Raw genomic sequence first — 17,319 nt, 5'->3', positions numbered from 1 at the left:
GTTCATAGAAATTAGGCTGAACTTGAGACCTAATTTTAGGACTGCTAAATAAAGATGCCGTGATTAATAGTAACAATAACAGACGTAGTAATAAGGCGTTTTATATGTACTGCATATCACAGGTGGAAAAAAAATCACTCTTAATTTTGAGAATTAAGAAATTTGGATTCTAGAAAGATTTAATTAGCTTAGACACAGGGACGTAGCCATATGGCAACACTTTGTAAAGCGCCAGGGCACTTTGTTCTGTTTAGAATGACCTGTGTGTGTGTGTGTGTGTGTGTGTGTGTGTGTACACGCATGTATGCGTGTGTGTTTTCTTGTCTGTTCTCCCCCTATAGACTCCCAGTTGTCGTTTACTACTGTACACCCAGCACTGAGCCTGCACTCAGTAGGTGCTCAAAAACTGTTTGTTGAATGAATGAATGACAATTCCAAAAATAGTAATGAGTCCTGTCTTGTGAAATTAAAATTTTTAAAAAATACAAATTTACTTTTGTAAAAGTAGATTAAATTAAGTAAAGATGGAGTTTTCAGAAGTACGACTCAGAAAGCCTAAAAATGTTTTCTAAAGTGGATACACCTGTCTGTTTCTCCCCAGATCCTTGGATGGTTCCAGATAAGTAGGAAGTTTCCTAAAAATACATGAGATGCTAAAAGGGAGAGGGCTTGTCATGTTTGGGTCGTGGGGGTGAGATGATCACAGATGACGGAAGGGTGGAGGACACGTGGGTGGGGTGGGGGTTGTTTGCCTCCGCTGGCACCAAAGGCGTCTCTTGGGCTTCCCTGGTGGCGCAGTGGTTGAGGGTCCGCCTGCCGATGCAAGGGACACGGGTTCGTGCCCCGGTCCTGGAAGATCCCACATGCCGCGGAGCGGCTGGGCCCGTGAGCCATGGCCGCTGAGCCTGCACGTCCAGAGCCTGTGCTCCGCAACGGGAGAGGCCACAGCAGTGAGAGGCCCGCGTACCGCTAAAAAAAAAAAAAAAAAAAAAAAAAAAAAGGCGTCTCTTTTTTCTTGTGCAACAGGCAACTTTCATGAGGAATCAGGGCTTGTTCCTCACTGACCAGGCGGGCACTGAGAAGAAGTCATGCAGGGAAAGACTGAGGTTGCCGGAGCAGCAAACAAATGGATAATAGGAGAGCAACTGGCTGATAGTTATCAAGATTTGCTGGTATAATGAACTTCTAAGGATGTGCTACTGCCAACAGTTGAAGACTTGGGGAGATAACTCATGCGCTTCCTCTCACGTGGTGATGATTTTACAGGGGTAGGGGGATTCCCACCCTAACACCAAAGAAAAGGATTTCCCCTACCCCTGCTCAGATCTTCTGAAAAATGATTATGTAGAAAGTGAGTGAAATCCAAACTATGTACATTTCTCTAGGGAATTTCAGTAAATTACATTTTATCACAAATAAAACTCAACCTAAGCTACTATGTTCAGTCCAGCTTTTTAATCCAAAGTGAAATGCCAGACTCAAGACCAAGAAGCACCAGAAGCTATATTAGACCCATCGTTCAAGAGGCGCCATTATTAAAACTACTTATATTTGCCAAAATAAATCCACGTGTTTTCACCTGGAAAAGCCAACTCCCTCCCCCTCCCCCATTGTTTCCTTGCTCTTTCTTTGCTTTTCCTCTTGCAGAAATGAAATCCCGTCTTCATCATTCCCCTCTCTCCTCTGGGTGCCCCAGAAACCATTTTAGTCTGTTTTCTTATTTCAAGAAAGCATTCAAATGTTAGACAGTAGTGTGTTTTAATTCATTTTGAAAAACAAACTCACATGGATTGATTCTTCAGGTCCCCTTACTTGGACCTGACACACTATGAAGTCCGAACAACTCTGCATAGTTACATTAAACAGGTTCTTGTGCTGTGAATTCACTGGGTGCAGGTAGCAGTGAAACATTCCCAAGACAATCACTAGACATGCAGAACGCCAGCCAGAAGCATGGGTCACTTTCAGGGGTCTTGCTGCAGGGAGCATGAGGCTGTATTTTGTGTACGTTGACAACAGTATAGGGTAAGCCATCTGTGTTCAAGGGAGCAAAGCCTCCAATATTCCTCTTGAATCTTAAGGGGTGTCTTTCCAAATGAAGTGTGGTTTCAATCCCTAAACTTCAGAGTCAGATACCTTTCCGAGTTTTATGAGTTGCTGCTTGGAGAGTCAAAGCCAAGCCACGATGAGTGTAAAAGCTGGCTGACCCCTCCCTTCCACTCCCCAGCAACTGTCCTTCACCCCATGAATCCGAAAGAACCCCCCCATCCTGCGATTTAAGCATGGATGCAGGCCAAGCAAGCCTTGAATACCCACGTCTGTTTGATTGCAGCTATGTTGGTATATCCCATGTACAGGTGGAAAGTGCTTTTGTTTTTCTACCTGATCCAGCCAGTGGAGGGGGGCTGGGGTCTCTCTGCCTAATAGTTTCTAGCCCATGTGCTTATATTGCGATCGGTCCCTAGGGATCTGGACCTGGTTGGCAGTCATTTTGTGGTGGAGATGGTAAATCACCAGCGTTACCACAATGACGAGGCCCAAGATGAGCCCCAAAATCAGGGGCAAGGTTTCCTCCAGCTGCTCCCGCTCATCCACTGGGCATTTATGCTCTGAAATGGGAAAGAAGAAGAAAAGCAATGAGCTCCTGCCAAAATATTCTGAATCATATGTCTGCTCAAGAAAACTAAAAGGCAGATAGAGGTGAGAAGATTTCTCAAGGAAACTTCAGAGATATTTTCTTTTTCAGAAACAATACTTCCCAACCAAACTTAAGGCCCAATTCCTTAAAATTTCTGCATAGTGTAAAATAAAAATACATCAGTTAAATAGGGCAATATTCAGGTTATTGGATTCCAGGCCAATGTCAATAAAGCTTCCAAATGATTTATGCAAATTTTCAGAGTTTGGGCATTAGGCACAACCACCATCATTTTTATTGTTTATTTAATTTTTTAAACTTTTTACTGGTGTATAATGTGCATAGAATCGCAGACAAAATACACCTTTTAGATAATCTGAAAGTACCAGGTGTTGTCAATGATACAGAGCAATTGGAGCTCTTGTCCACCATTGGTGGGAAATGGTACAATCACTTTGTAGTAAGGTAAGGATAAATATACACCTACCTTATAACCCAGCATTCCACTCCTAGGAATTTACCCAAGAACAATGAAAACATATGGACACAAAAAGACTTGAACATAAATGTTCATAGGAGCTTTATTCGTAATAGCTTAAAACCAGAAACAACCAAAATGTCCATCAGAGTAGAATGGATAAATAAACTGTGGTATATTCATACAATGGAATATTAATCAACAATACCAAGGCATGAACTATGGCTCCACGTAACAAAATGGATGCATCTCAAAAATATTATGTTGAGTGAAAACTGTCAGACACAAAAGAGTACATGTTGTATGACTCCATTTATATGAAGTTCAAGGGCAGGCAAAGCTAAGTCTATGGTGATTGAAGTCAGAACAGTAGGGAACAGTGTGTCTTGCAGAACAAGACACAAGAGAACTTCAGGTGTGATGGAAATGTTCTGACTGTTGATTTAGGTGAGGATTATGTGACTGCAAGTATAGGTAAAAGCATACTGAGTTAGCACTTCAGATTTGTGCATTTTGATATATGTAAATTATACCACCATTTAAAAAAGAAAGTGTAGAGTTTGATGGATTTACACCACACACATCAGAACTGGTTTCAGAATTGTGGTGCCAAAAGTATTAGCTTTAAATGGATAATAAATTTGGTATAGTTATGGGAAAAATCATCTAATACACCATCCTTTAAAGAAGATAGAGGAGAAAAGCATGGTGTATTTTGGCAAAAAACTTATGGTCAAAATATTATTATAGTTTCTTTCTTTTTTTTTTTTTTAATTTTGTGGTACGTGGGCCTCTCACTGTTGTGGCCTCTCCCATTGTGGAGTTTATTTCTTTAAAAATTGTTTTGTTGCCTTAGGAGAAAACCTGAATTAAACACATCACTGGAGAAGAATATAAAGGGAGTATTAAACTATGGACAAGAAGTCAAAAGTAATTATGGGAAAATAAGGGGATGTCAAAAATTATCATGAAAAATACTGAATCCCCTTCCCCACCCATCCCCATTCATTAAGTGGTCAAAGAAAGGGGAATTCCTGAGTTCTCTTTCCCTTACCCACCATTCCAAAATCCACAAAGCTCTAGAAACCACAAGTACTTTGTATCGTTCATGTGGCAGCAAAAGCTGGCTGCTCTGATTCTCATTTCTCTTCCTTAGCATGAAGATTCATGTGTTTCACTGCAGGAAACAGATTCATTAATCTGTTTGATTACAGGAGCTTCCCTGAGTCTTCTGGGTCTTATATAATATATGGACAATGCACTGTATTATCTTCCTAAAGTCCAAAATTATTCTGAATTCTGAGAAACATCTAGCCCCAAGGGTTTTAGGTGAGAGATTGTGAACCCATAAAAGAAAAAACCACGCATTCCCCTCTCAGGCTTAAGCCACTGTCTTCAAACTCTGCCTTTGACCCTCAGGAAAAACAGTATTTTACATTACAACCCAGAACATACGTATACATACATAACTAAAACCAAAGTGTTATAAAACAATGGTTTTCCTTACTTTGTGCCTCTAATAATTTATCCTCTGTACTATCCTCTTTCATTTAAAACAGTGCTGGTCATGACCCACTAAAGCAGAGGTTATAATCTTTTTAGTGTCAGTGTGATGAAACTCTACCCCTTCTCAGAATACTTATGATTGCATAAAAATAAAACACATAAGATTACAAAGAAAACAAACTACACTGAAGTTCATCTATTAAAATATCTTAAAATAATATGAGGGACAGTTATATATATATTTATTAGTACACAGGTATACTGGCTGTGATTGCAAAGTAGGGAGAAGCATAACTGTTACTTTGCAAGATCTGTGCAAACATGTGGGAAGAACAAGACTATTATTTATATTGGTGACAAAGTCATAGGTATGATTAATACTACTGTGGGTTGTTACCTTTATTTATAATTGAAGGAAATGTTAAACATTAATTAGAAATTAAAGAAAATAAAGATGTAAATGTTTCCTATTGAAATTTACAGACCCCTTGAATTCTATACACAAACACTATGCACTCCAGGATTGTGAGCCTGTGCAATGAACTGATTATACAACCCACAGATTATAGAGCAAGGACAGCTGGCCTCGATCTCTGTCTGGGAGAAGAGCATCCCTTGGCTTAGTCCAGCTCAGCGTCTGGCTTTGGGTGCTCGGAGACCCCTGACTCCCTGTTCATCTCCACAGGTCGTGGGGTCCCTCACACCTCTGCCCTGGCTGGACTTACAGTTCTAGAGAACACAAAACAGAGGCCCAGGGTGGATGGCCCATGATTGGAAAAAGCAACAACCATCCCAGTCATTGCAAAGAACCAGATGAAGACAGATCAGACAAAACGGTGTAACTGCCGGCTGCCAGTTCAAGTCCCCTCAGCCACAAACCTGGAGTGCCCAATTCAACCCTGAACCATCTTAGGTTCTCTTTTCCAGATGTGTGTTTTATTTTGTTTTGTTTGATGACCACAGCATTTTAAAGTTGTATTTACTCCCTGAGGCAAACAAACTGTGAAAGGTCTTAATGAAAAGCAGCTCCAAATGAACAGCATTGAGATGGGCCACGGACCAGGAGGCAAGCTGATTGCTTTCTCCAGCTCTGCTAGCGCCACAGACTTTTCTTGTTGGAGAAGGTGGGCAAGCCTTTTGCTGGCTGTGCTTCCCTCTGCTGTCTGATAGGGCAACTGGAGGGAGGGGTTTGCCCCTCTTTCCATATCTTCCCTGGACTGGCTCGGGACTCCTGTAACCTCAGCAAAATGTATTTTGTGTACTGAGAAGATGTTAAGATGAGTGGGCTTTGGAGATCTTTGGCTGGAGACAAGCAGATACTCTCACCAAGATGTAAGCACAACAGTAAATAAGAAAACGATTACTGATTGATGCCAGTGTGTGCCAGGAACATCCCTGTGCACAAGGAAGAGCTGTATAAACTCTTTCCCACTAGCCTGTAAGCTCCACCAGGGCAGGGAAAGTTCCTATATCCCAGTACTGGGTGTACAGGTGTACAGACACCAACAGGGTCCTATGACCTTGGTATACACCATTCCCACCCATTCCAATAGGCTTTGACTACAGGGCAGGTTAGACATCCTGGAGAGTCAACGCCCCCCTTCCCCACCCCAGCAGCCATCAGTGGCAGATGGGAGTTGGAGGGTAACTCAGGTGGGTACCATGCTCTTTCCCAGAAGTTCCAGCAGTGTGAGCCCCGGTGCCCACAGTGGTAACCTGCTCACTTATGCACCTGTACTAGCTTCCTTGCCTTCTCACCTCACTTCCCCACTCCACTAGCAGTGCCTTCTAGAACCACCTAAATAAACTACTTGCCCTTACATACTTATAGAGGATGTGCTTCTTGGGGAACCCAACCTAAAACACTAGGCTCCAGAGCAGTAGCAAGGACACAGAATGCTACGACTGGCTGGCTATGCGGCCCTGCGCTAGGCCTCTGTATTCCAGCCCTCGACACAGTTATCTGTGGCGTTAATAACAGGATTGAATCCCTCTGGATGCTTCCCCAGGAGGCTCTGAGAAGGAGCAACTACTCAGGTGGCATGTTTCTTGGCTGAGAGGTGCCATGCAAACCACAGGTGTACACAGCACTCTGGATCAGCATCGGCTCACCATGCCCCGGTTTGCAGCATGGCAGCCAACCTTGGGGCGCTCAGTTGGGGGTGATGTACATTCATTTCCACTAAAACACAGATCATTTGTCCTATAGATCTGGGTAAAATACAGATCAGGTGGTATCCCCCAAACACACTGTTAGAAACAATGATAAGCTCATGAATTCAGAGCACCCGACAACCTTTCTGAAGATGGCCCCCTGCATTCACATGTCTGGTACAGTTGCTCAGCTGCAGCAGCTGAGGCTTGGAGAGGCTAAGAGCACAGGATCTGATACCCAAAGACAGGTTCCTGTCCCAGCCCTGGCAGCCACAAGGAGCGCAGTCTTGGCCAGTAGCTTTACCCCTAAGCCTCAGCTTCTCCACTGTAAACAGGGATCTCAGTACCTTCTTCACAGGTCTCTTTATTTGTTTGTTTCCCCCCTTGAGAATTAAGATGGGCCCAGTCTATATGTGGCGACTTAAATGCCCATTAAACCTGAGTGTTTAACAAAGGGGCACAGAGGCACCTTCGTGTTCTATTACGTTTCTTCTGTCTTTATGCGTGAGAGTCGCCTTTAATTCAAGCCATTAAAATACTCAGGCTGATCTGTTCCCTCCCAGTGATGCATCCTCCATGCTAGCACAGTCAGAGTTCTCCTGGGGCCTCAAAGGGACTCACTACCAGGAATGAATTGTGGAAGGACAAGTTACCCAACACCAGCTGAGACACATGGGCTGCCTTGAACTGCGGGCTGAGTTGCCACACCAAGTGTACCTGTTATAGAAATAAGCTGGCCTCCATGGATTGGCCCCTCGGTGGTTTATATTTTCACTGCAGGCTGAGACCCACATCCAATTATTTAAAAAAAACAAACAAAAAAAACAGCCCAAACAGACACGTTTAGCCATCTAGGGCCTGTCTGCTTTGCATACAAATCTCACCCAACAGCTGTTACCCACTGATAGGATAGATAAGGCCCTAAGCTTCTGCTGCCCCCCGAGCTCTCTGACCCAAAGACTCCTCCCCGTGCTGCTAAGTGACATCACCTAGATCCATAAGCCCCCTCCTGACACCCCTCTCCCTGCCAGGACATCCCTTATCCTCCTTTCCTTTGGGATAGTGGTCCCCAGGGTGCTGTAAGCCTTCTTCTGGACGGTCCCATGCTGTGAGGGACTTTCCTTACACAACCTGTCCAAGTGCCACCCAATGAAGCTTGTGTGTTTCTGCCTCTCATGGTCATATCATATTCCTTGATCAGCTCAAAATCCCTCAAATACCCCTACCGACAGTTTGCCATGGCCAGCAGTATCAGCAAGGAGCTTGCTAGAAATGGAGCCTCTTGGGCCCCGCCCCCAGACCTACAGAACCAGACTTGACTTGGCATGTTAACAAGATCACCAGAGCTGTGCACAGTGATCTGGAGCCTCTGGGCTACTTTCATTAGGGATCAGCATAGTAGCAAAGCTCAACGGTCTAAAGGGATTTGTGTGATAAAGATGTCATCCCCATCTGGGCTGCTCTCAGCCTCTATGAGTGCCCACTAACCCATTTCACTGACCCTTTCTTGCTTTTCTCAGAATCTATGAAGGAGGCAGGTGGGAGACTGCAGACTGCCAGGCATGACCCCCTTACACAGGGAATAGGCTCTTCATTGGAAGCCCTTATGCTGCAGGTCCTGCTTGCACACGACAGAACGCATGTACACAGCCCTGCAGTGGGCGTCAGACATATGACCAGGTGCCCTCCCCACCGCAATGCAGGCAGGCTTCACTCACCCACACAGGCATTAGCAACACATCAGAGCCTCTTTCTATTCTGGGGAGTGGGGTCCAAGTGCCAGGTCCCGAAAAGGCACTCCAAAAGGAATCTTTCAGATTCCACCAAATCAAATAAAATGATCTCTTACAAAACACACTGGGGACAGGTGCTGAGAGGCACAGACAGGAGGAACCAGGAACAAAAGGAGCCCTGCCACACAAAGGCACATTGATTCAGTGAGAGATCCTGAATAAGGCTTGCCTCCTCCCGGGAGTGTCAAGGCTTGAGCCCCAGGGCACCATACAGGAGGCAACACCCTAATTATTCCCCAGAAAAGCCTGGGTGAGACAAGTGCAATTTGCTTGTGCTTAATATATCTGCATTTAGGAAGTTATGCATGCTTACAAACTGTCTAAATCTATCTATTTAAGCCCTGGAAGTGGATAAGAACTGCTTTTTATGCAAAAACATCATTAAATCTATGTCAAGAATATCACTGATTTTTAGGAAAACAGCTCTGGTTCTTATTCAGTACTCAGTTACTCTTATTTTGTACACAATTCCAACATCTATGAGATCTGATTTCTCCATTCATAAATGACTATAAGCAGCAACTTAGAAATAACCCAGAGAGGGTTAGGGTGAGATTGTGATAAGGAATTAGTAAAAGCAGCAATTACAGCACCAGTAGTACCAAGAAATGAAGAAGTGTCTAAAAACCATTGACCAGAGAAACACAAAGAGTAACTAGAGACTACTGAAAGTACCTATACAAACTCAGAAGTATCTATGGTAGGGACCCTGGGGACTATGTGATCCAATATTTTCAAAATGAATTCTGGGCCATCCATAATCATAAGTCCACTTACTTTTAATTACATTTAATATTTTCAGTTTAAGAAAGACACTCACATTTTATAAATACTTTCATAATCAACAGTATTTTTTAGTATTAAGATCTTGGCGTTTAGTTTAGTTTCAATTTTGTAGAAAACACATTAAGATGGGATAACCCATACAGGTAAGAGCCATAACAGGTAGGCATGGCACTGCTGTACTAAATCTATTAAATTCTGATTTGCCTGGCTTTGAAGCATTTGCAAGTCTCTATTAATTGAGCCCACAGCTTCGGAATATCAATTCAGCCAAAGTTAACAGGGCATCTGCAATGTGCCAAGCACTGTATTTGGTGCTAAAAATATAAAGATGAATAAGAAGGAGGCCTTTCTCTTTAGGACAGTTTAACTTAGGAATTCCTAAATGCCTTCTGAGTAAATCATGGGGGGAGGGATTCTATTCCATATACTTTGAATGGGTGGGGCATTTAATGAAAGCTGGACTCCTTGGGGCTGATTTAATGATTTGTGTGTGACCCAGGTGGGCATTCCCTAATATCCTACACATTCAAATGGTTGTATTCACCTGGGGACCACCAGCCCAAAGGTAGGCATCAATAAAGCAGTCAGAATCTCTCCCCATTTCTTAACCACAAGGAATAAATGAGAATATCAAACTGCTTTTAACAACCTCCTCCAGACAATAGAGAGAGAGAGAAAAAAAATGAATGGAAGAATTCACTTACTCCACTTGACCAGAGTAACTTGTTGCTAGATTTGGACAAATTGCAGAATGTGAGCTTCTCTCCTGCCCTTCTTCTGGGATGCAGAGAACCAGGAAGATATGGACACCCTGAACATGCTCCAGCTGGATCCTGCCTGACCCCCTTCCAGGGCTCGCATAGACTGCGAAGAAGCCTTCTTGCATGCCCCAGAGGGAGCAGATCAGGGACCTTGCCTCCTTGGAACCTCATGGGTGTCCCTCCACACAAAGGTGAGAGCTGGACAGAGGCAGGTTTCCATGAGTCTCTCTCTGTAACCTGTACACACACACACACACACACACACACACACACACACACCTCTATTGCATTCTGGTCACACAAAAACTTAGACTCACAGTGGTAGAGCCTAGGGCTGGAAGCGTTTAGAGACCATGGTGAAACTGAGGCCCACGCAAGCAAAGGCCCTTCTCCAATCCACGGCTCTCGCAATAGCTGCTTGGGGTTTTTAGCTGCCTTCTCCTTGGGAAACTTGCATCAAAATTATATATTTTTTTCAGCTGACTTTCTTATCTTTCTCCCTATCCACTTTCCTTTTTTTGGCAAAGGAGGGGAGGAAGGGAAAGATGAAAAAATAAGGGAAAAAAGGAAGGGAGGGAGGAAGGAAGAAACCAGAGACAAAGAAGGGAGGGAGAGAAAGAGTGAGGAAAAGAAGGAAGTGAAGGAGGAAGAGATGGAAGATGAAAGAGAAAGCCATTGAAGTTGATACAATTCAGTTTGTTGCCTTTAGTCTTTGAAAAATATTATAGAGGGAGGCAGCGCCATGATATCCTAGAGAAAGTCCACGTGGTAACAGCCTGGTACCCTGGCAGGTTGCCTTCCACATCCATCTTGAGGTCGGCCTTTGCTTCCTTCCTCTCCCTCTCCTCCTGCCTCCCCACCAACCTACCTTCACTGAAGACAAAATCAGAGATGATGTCAAAGGGCTGGATGTGGACTGCAGACAGGATCATGGTGACCGTCTTCTGCGGATCACTGGAGGCTAGTGAAATGGTCTGCTGAGCTTGACATTCATAGGACTTTCCAGCTGGGGTGACCAAGGCAGAGAGATGATGCGAGTTGGCTGTGTGCTTCCCGGCTGCAGGGAAGGCGCAGAGCAATGGTTAGGCCCCTATAGGGCTGGCAGAACTCTCATTATGGTGATCCAGATAGTTGACCTTTGCCTCTTAGCCCAGAACCCCCCTCTGATCCTCTGCTGACATGCCCTGTTGCCTTGCCCGGCTGGGGCTATGCAAATGTGAATGCACCCATTCTTTCATGAACATGGATTTCTTAAATATTCATGTGGAGTTTCCTTTTGGAAGAATAAAGTGATACCTAAAACCCCAACCCTTTTTACTATATAAGACCTCACAACAGAGATTCCAAAGATCCACAACGAAGAGTGACTTGGTATCCTACACCTCGCACGGGCCCGCAGAAAATAAAATATCTTCCTCATCAAAGCATGGCTGCTGCTAGTACTCTGAGCAGATGCCCTTGTGTGCGTACATATTCTTTGGAAGACTGCCTCACCCCTTTTCCTCCTTTTCTGGATTAAGGTTTTTTTTATTTTTCCTTTTTTTGGTCTAATTTAGCTGTGTGAAACGTTTGAATATGAATTTTGATGAAGAGACAAAATTGCCCTTTTTACTGCGATGATCAGAGGTGAAACGGAAAAGATGACATATGTATTCTTATACATGTTCAATAAAAATCGTTTCCCAACTCAGGTGCCCAGGTGATGAAAGGCTTCATTGTGAGTAGATCAGACAATTTACAAAATAAATACATAAATTTAAATGTGGTCTTTGATGGTGCCTGCAGATCCCAGCATTGTTATTTGGAGCCTAGATATCCCTTGCCACAATATTTTTGGAGGATCTGGGTAGTTGTTGTAGTGATGGGCATGAAAAGCTAATAAATAAGGACATGGTTCAGAATCCACTCTGGGGTGGCCGCAGTGGATGACTGAAGATTGCGGTGAGGCCTGAGCAATGCGCCAAAAGATCTGAGGGCCATCAGATTCTGACCCAAAATGAAAGTCATACTGTCCCCCTTGAAGTTTTAGCGCATAAGAATAAAAACGGGGGTGCAGAAGAAAATAAAAATACAGCTTTGCCCTTCTCTGTGTTTCTTTAAAGGACAAATCATAAGAAAGCCATCCTGAAGCAGCCACAGGAAGACAGTCCCTCAAGAGACATCTCATCCAGGATCAGGTGATGGGTGACAGGCTGGGCCTCAGGCCCTGGGTTTCTTGCGCATCTACAAGGCCTGAAGGCCAGAGGACCCACCCGCGCTCCCGCTTGCTTCCTCCACCTTGGAGAGCAAGCCCAGGGCTAACTTGGTCTGGGAGCGCAAGGCCCTGACCCTGAGGAATTCGGCCTCCAAGACTGAGATCCCTGCAGTGTCTGCGCTTGCCCGGGCTCCTTTCCGGGCCCTGCTGGTCTCTACTCACCACTGACCGCGTCTTTAAAATGGGTCTTCTCCGAGGAGTCATAGACAAACTGGACCTTGCTCAGCCTCCACGTCGCCTCGGGTCCCTTGGACGTGTTGTGACTTTCCTGCCGAGCGGGGCAGGCGCGCGTTAACCGCCAGAGCAGATCTGGGTGGGGAAACTGAGGGGCGGCCCCTACCCACACCCACCCGGAGTCTGCAACCCCTCTGAGCGCCCCATTAGCAGTTACCTTTACAAAGAGCATTTTGAGCGCGTACGCGCGATCCACCCAGAACACCTGCAGCTCCGACTCGTTGTGGCCACAGTGGCCCTTCACCTCAGCTCCCCGGGTCAGTGAGATATCAGCCTGTTCCGTGATTAGCTGGGAACACAGACGCCCCGCACCCCCTCAACGCGCGAGCCCCAGTGGGGGCTGTAAAGGGCAGCGCGTCCAAACTCCGGGTCGCACGCCTGGGCACTCCTTTGCGCGCGCGCTCCCAGGTCCAGGAACATGCGGTTAGATGCTCTGCGTGCAGACCCGGCCGTTAGGGAAGCAGAGAGAGGGATTTACTTTCAAAGCAGGCGGGGCGAGCAGAAGGCATTACAAGCGGGAACCCCCATGCAGCATTTGGGAGCAGCCTGCAGGGTGCAGGGGGGAAGGCGGGCGACCCAGGTCTTCACAGGGTCTTGAAGGAAGATGCCCTTCGTCCCTGGAGCCCTAGGAGCAAGCTGCGAGGGAAAAAGTGCCTTACATCTACATAATTGCTGGCCCACACATCATAAGGGACAATAAATTTGGCTGCAAACTCTGCCATGAGACACGTCGTCCCATTTTCCCGCACCACAAATATATCTTTTTCAGGGTTAGTGGAGAGGCCTGAGAGATTCTCCACTTCTTGTTCTGCCATGATTCGAGCCATTGTATCTGCAGAAAACAAACAAAAAATCCTATCGGTTAGGGGCTCAGCGAGCCCACGCGTCTCGGGCACAGGGGTGGAGAGACAAGGAGGTCTGCGGGCTTTGGGCTGCCCAAGTTCCTTGCCGGCTGCAGGGCTCTCTGAGAGCCGTTTCGCTGACCTAGCACCAACAAATTCGACTTCGTTGCTGTTAATTTATAATAAAAATAAAATTAAAAAACATTTAAAGCCTTATTAATTTGTAATCCGACTGGCGTTTTTCTTCATCTTAGGCTTTTAAACCAAAGCTTTCTCGCCAGTGCTCTGAGCCCTCGAAGCAGGCCTGTGCAGCATCGTGTCTGGGATTGGCGTACAAGTGTGTGGCTCTCTGGGGAATTCCCTGTCACTGATGGGAAGGTCCTCCCCTCCTCCCCCCAAAAAAGAACAAACCCGCCAAACATTAGGGCCACGTTTTGACCTTAAGCTAATGGCTTTACTGTGCCAGTTCTATTCTCTGCAAAGAGTGTACCCTGCTCTGGCGGTTGCCGAAACGCTACTCACGGAAGAGCATCAGAAGAACTCGAAGTCTATTCATGCCGAGAACGGCTCTTCCTCGGAGATCCATCCTCGCGGAGCAGCGAATAAGGCCACTGGTGCTGCTGCAGAGGCCGCCCGAGAGGGAATCCCTCAAAGTCGCCGCTGGAGTGAGCCTGAGTGAGCGAGGGGCGGGGGCACCGAGAGGGAGGAGGGAGGGAGCGCGCGTTCCGTACGCACTGGCGGACTTGGTGTAGATGGAGTACCGCACCGACCCGGGCAGGGTGAACGCTAATGTGCTCACTGCAGAGGAAAGGACCGCGTGGCGAGGGAGCTGTCCACGGCTGCGAGTGCTGAAAGGATTCGGTTGTATTGCTGGAGTGATTGTGGCTGGACTTGTGCAGAGCTCCAATGAAATTTGGGAAGGCTAAAATTCTCCCTGAGTCTGTTTCCTGCGCTGCAATTGCATCCGCAAAGATGAGTCTACCCTGAGAAACTTAATAGCACCCTCCGACTTATTCAATATCCCTACCAGTACAGTGATTAGGTGGTGAAGACATCACACCACTGGAGTCCTGGCTTCTGAAAATGCTTCTAGCTCCTGAAGGAAAACGGTGGAGCACAAATTGTTGCTGCTTTGCGGGAGGAGGCGTAGGCAGGAATAGAGAAGGAAAATGCTATGGCAACAGCTTCCTGCATTTGGAGACATCGCCTTCTCTCCCCTGCTCTCACGAGCTCAGGGTTTAAAGTTAAACTGATGCCTCCTCAAGTGAGGCCGTTAGTCAATGCAGTATGTCTATTTGGGCTTGTTTTTTGTGAGTTCTGTTCTCTGATTGCATGAGGACTTTGAACTCTGTGGTCACCTACCCTCGCTCATTATATCGTGACTACTCTGCTAAGAGGAATGTAAGTGAACCCAAAGTTTGTGAGGGTTATGTAGCATTTTTAGGACAGTCCTAGTTATACACACACACACACACACACACACACACACGCATGCACACATATAATACTCTACAGCATCTAGTGGCACAGAAAAAACAAATACTACGGGGCTAATTCCTATATTTACACTTTTTAGCAACTTGCTTGATTTTTAAATTTTTTGCTCCATAAATCTGAATACAGCACTTTCAGCAATAGGCATACTGTCCTAATCAATTGTAGTGATGTCCAAATATTTTATTTCTTAGCAGCAATTTCATTATATGAAAAATCAACAATATAATGTCATAAAACAATGTCATAATAAGGGGCAAATTGCAAAGTATTTTCATGTTCATTGTCAAATTTGATCCTCCCTACAACCTTAGAAGGTAGGCAAGGGAAGATATACTTATTGTGGTTGTACATAACCCAGAATTGAGGCTCAGAGAAATTAAATGACCTTCCTCAATGTCACATGGTCAGTAAAATTAAAATAGAAAAATCACATTATTTAACTTCATAGGGATCATTTTCATTTTTCCTTATATAATACTTTGACTCTAAAATATACCATACGTTGATTTCCATTAAAAAATCTTTATTCAGTGACCAAATAACAAGCTAACACCTAAGATCTCTAGCTCACATTCCTGAAATGTATAGAGTGCTGTTTTAACTATAATAATATTCTGACATTATGCTTGCCACAAAGTGTTTATACAATTATTTTTTCAAACCTGTTCCTATATCAATAATGAGATTAATAGCAGTTCAAATTATGAAGTAATGTTTAAATCAATACTATATTTTTACATCTTTATTTTTATCTCTGTATTTTGATATTTCATCCAAACATTCTCAATAACTTTATATAACTGAATATATATAGAAGCACTGAGGCAAAATTGTGATTGATACAAAGGCAATTATTATCAGTTGACAGTGGAATTTGTAAAAATTATATATGCCTAATGATTTGTCATGTTAGCAATTGTTAATAAACACTTATTTTCCTGTAGCACTGTAAAAATTAGAAAGCAATGAGATATAGGTAATGGAACATTTATATATTCTCTTTCCCTCTCTCCCTTTAGTAGTTAAATGAGGAAAGAAATGAATGGATTTCAGTCCAGGACTCACTATTTATTTTTTATGACCTTGTACAGATTTTAGTGTTCCTCACCTCAGAAACTGGGATAATAGCTCAGGGGATATCTGGTTAGGCCAAGTGAGCCAATGATTATAAAAGCATTAAAAAAAAAAAGACAAATTAATTTAGACCATAAGCATTAACTGAGTACCCACTACTTGCACTATGTTTGGTAATTTGGAAACCCAAAGATAAACAAATACCACTATAAAGTAGAAGAGATATCTGTGACAGTTAGGACACTTTCTCTTATGACACATTATTGCAGATATCTTAAATTATAAGTTGTTAAAAAAGCAACTGAATTAATTGATGATTAGCTGCTTTAATAATAAAATATTAGATGGGACATAGCATTGGTCATGAATCTTAAGTTGTTGTAGTTGATTTACAAATCAAATGGTGGTTCCTTTGGAAAATGGTTTCTTTCCATACCTGACATAAATGATCTCCTTGTTGACCAGCAATTGAATGAGTCAAAAGAAAAAAAAAAGGAAGCAATTTTAACTCCTCTTCTTCGGAGAATCATCTTCAAAGCATAATTAATTTAAAATCCCTTTGGGTATTTTATCTTAAACATAGCTTTACAAACACCCATTAACTTATTTGTCTATCTGTAATGATTCTTACGTTGCAATAGGAGTCGGGTCATTATACCTACAACTTTCACCAACATTAATTAAATACTTTCTAATCATCCTTAAAAAAACTTCAGTTCTTTAAAATTACTAAAGAGATAATAAAGGAGAAAAACATACCATTAAATCATAGTAACAAAGTTTTCCAGGATCCATTCCATTCTTCATTTCTTGAGTGGGAGAGAAAGTAGGAGAAAAAATGACATAAACATGTACACTCATGTGGATGATAGCTGTGTCAATTTTCATCAATGCTTCCGGCAGTCAATACAAATGTCACCCAAGTGCACTGGCTTTTGAATCTCTTCTCAATCCTCTAAGTCCTTCAAAGGATTCTCTTCAATTCTGGTATTTACTTATTGAATTAGTCTTTATGAATCTCATGCATGTCATTGAGTGGTTACTGTTTCATGGATGTGGAAGAAAAGACCCACTGTATGTATAGAACTTTTAGTTTGGTTGAAAGAAAATGAGAAGAAACATGAAGATGTATGGTTGCCTGGCACAATGTGTGCACAGATGTTTAAGGAAAGAAAAAGTAAGATAGCCACCCTGGGGTGGGGTGGAATTGACCAAGGAGGCCTCTTGGAGAAGGAGATCTTAAAGAAGTGGACAAATTGATCTAAGGTAAAGGATAAAGAAGGGCAATGCAGATGGGAGAAA

The 17,319-nt window shown here is 43.8% G+C and overlaps 1 protein-coding gene across 2 annotated transcripts; it reads right to left on the bottom strand.

The window, feature by feature from the left end:
* Window positions 1-1,741: 1,741 nt before the first annotated feature.
* On the bottom strand, window positions 1,742-14,537 carry LAMP5 (lysosomal associated membrane protein family member 5). 2 transcript variants are annotated; one of them, XM_029221678.1, is made up of 6 exons: window positions 13,969-14,210; window positions 13,264-13,436; window positions 12,762-12,893; window positions 12,533-12,638; window positions 10,985-11,173; window positions 1,742-2,609 (listed from the first exon to the last, which is right to left on the bottom strand). In XM_029221678.1, the coding sequence occupies exons 1-6, from the start codon at window positions 14,030-14,032 to the stop codon at window positions 2,431-2,433; spliced, it is 843 nt and encodes a 280-aa protein (XP_029077511.1). In that variant the 5' UTR covers window positions 14,033-14,210; the 3' UTR covers window positions 1,742-2,430. The 2 variants fall into 2 exon arrangements, with proteins under 2 accessions (XP_029077511.1, XP_029077512.1); XM_029221679.1 differs by lacking the exon at window positions 12,762-12,893 and having other exon boundaries at window positions 2,331-2,609; window positions 13,969-14,537.
* Between the last annotated feature and the right edge of the window lie 2,782 nt (window positions 14,538-17,319).

Source organism: Monodon monoceros, unplaced genomic scaffold (genome assembly GCF_005190385.1).
Source record: "Monodon monoceros isolate NGI ecotype Baffin Bay Population unplaced genomic scaffold, NGI_Narwhal_1 Super_Scaffold_13, whole genome shotgun sequence".
Classification (NCBI taxonomy): domain Eukaryota; kingdom Metazoa; phylum Chordata; class Mammalia; order Artiodactyla; family Monodontidae; genus Monodon; species Monodon monoceros.
Note: the sequence above shows the minus strand (reverse complement) of the source record. Positions and strands in the feature narration are given on the sequence as shown.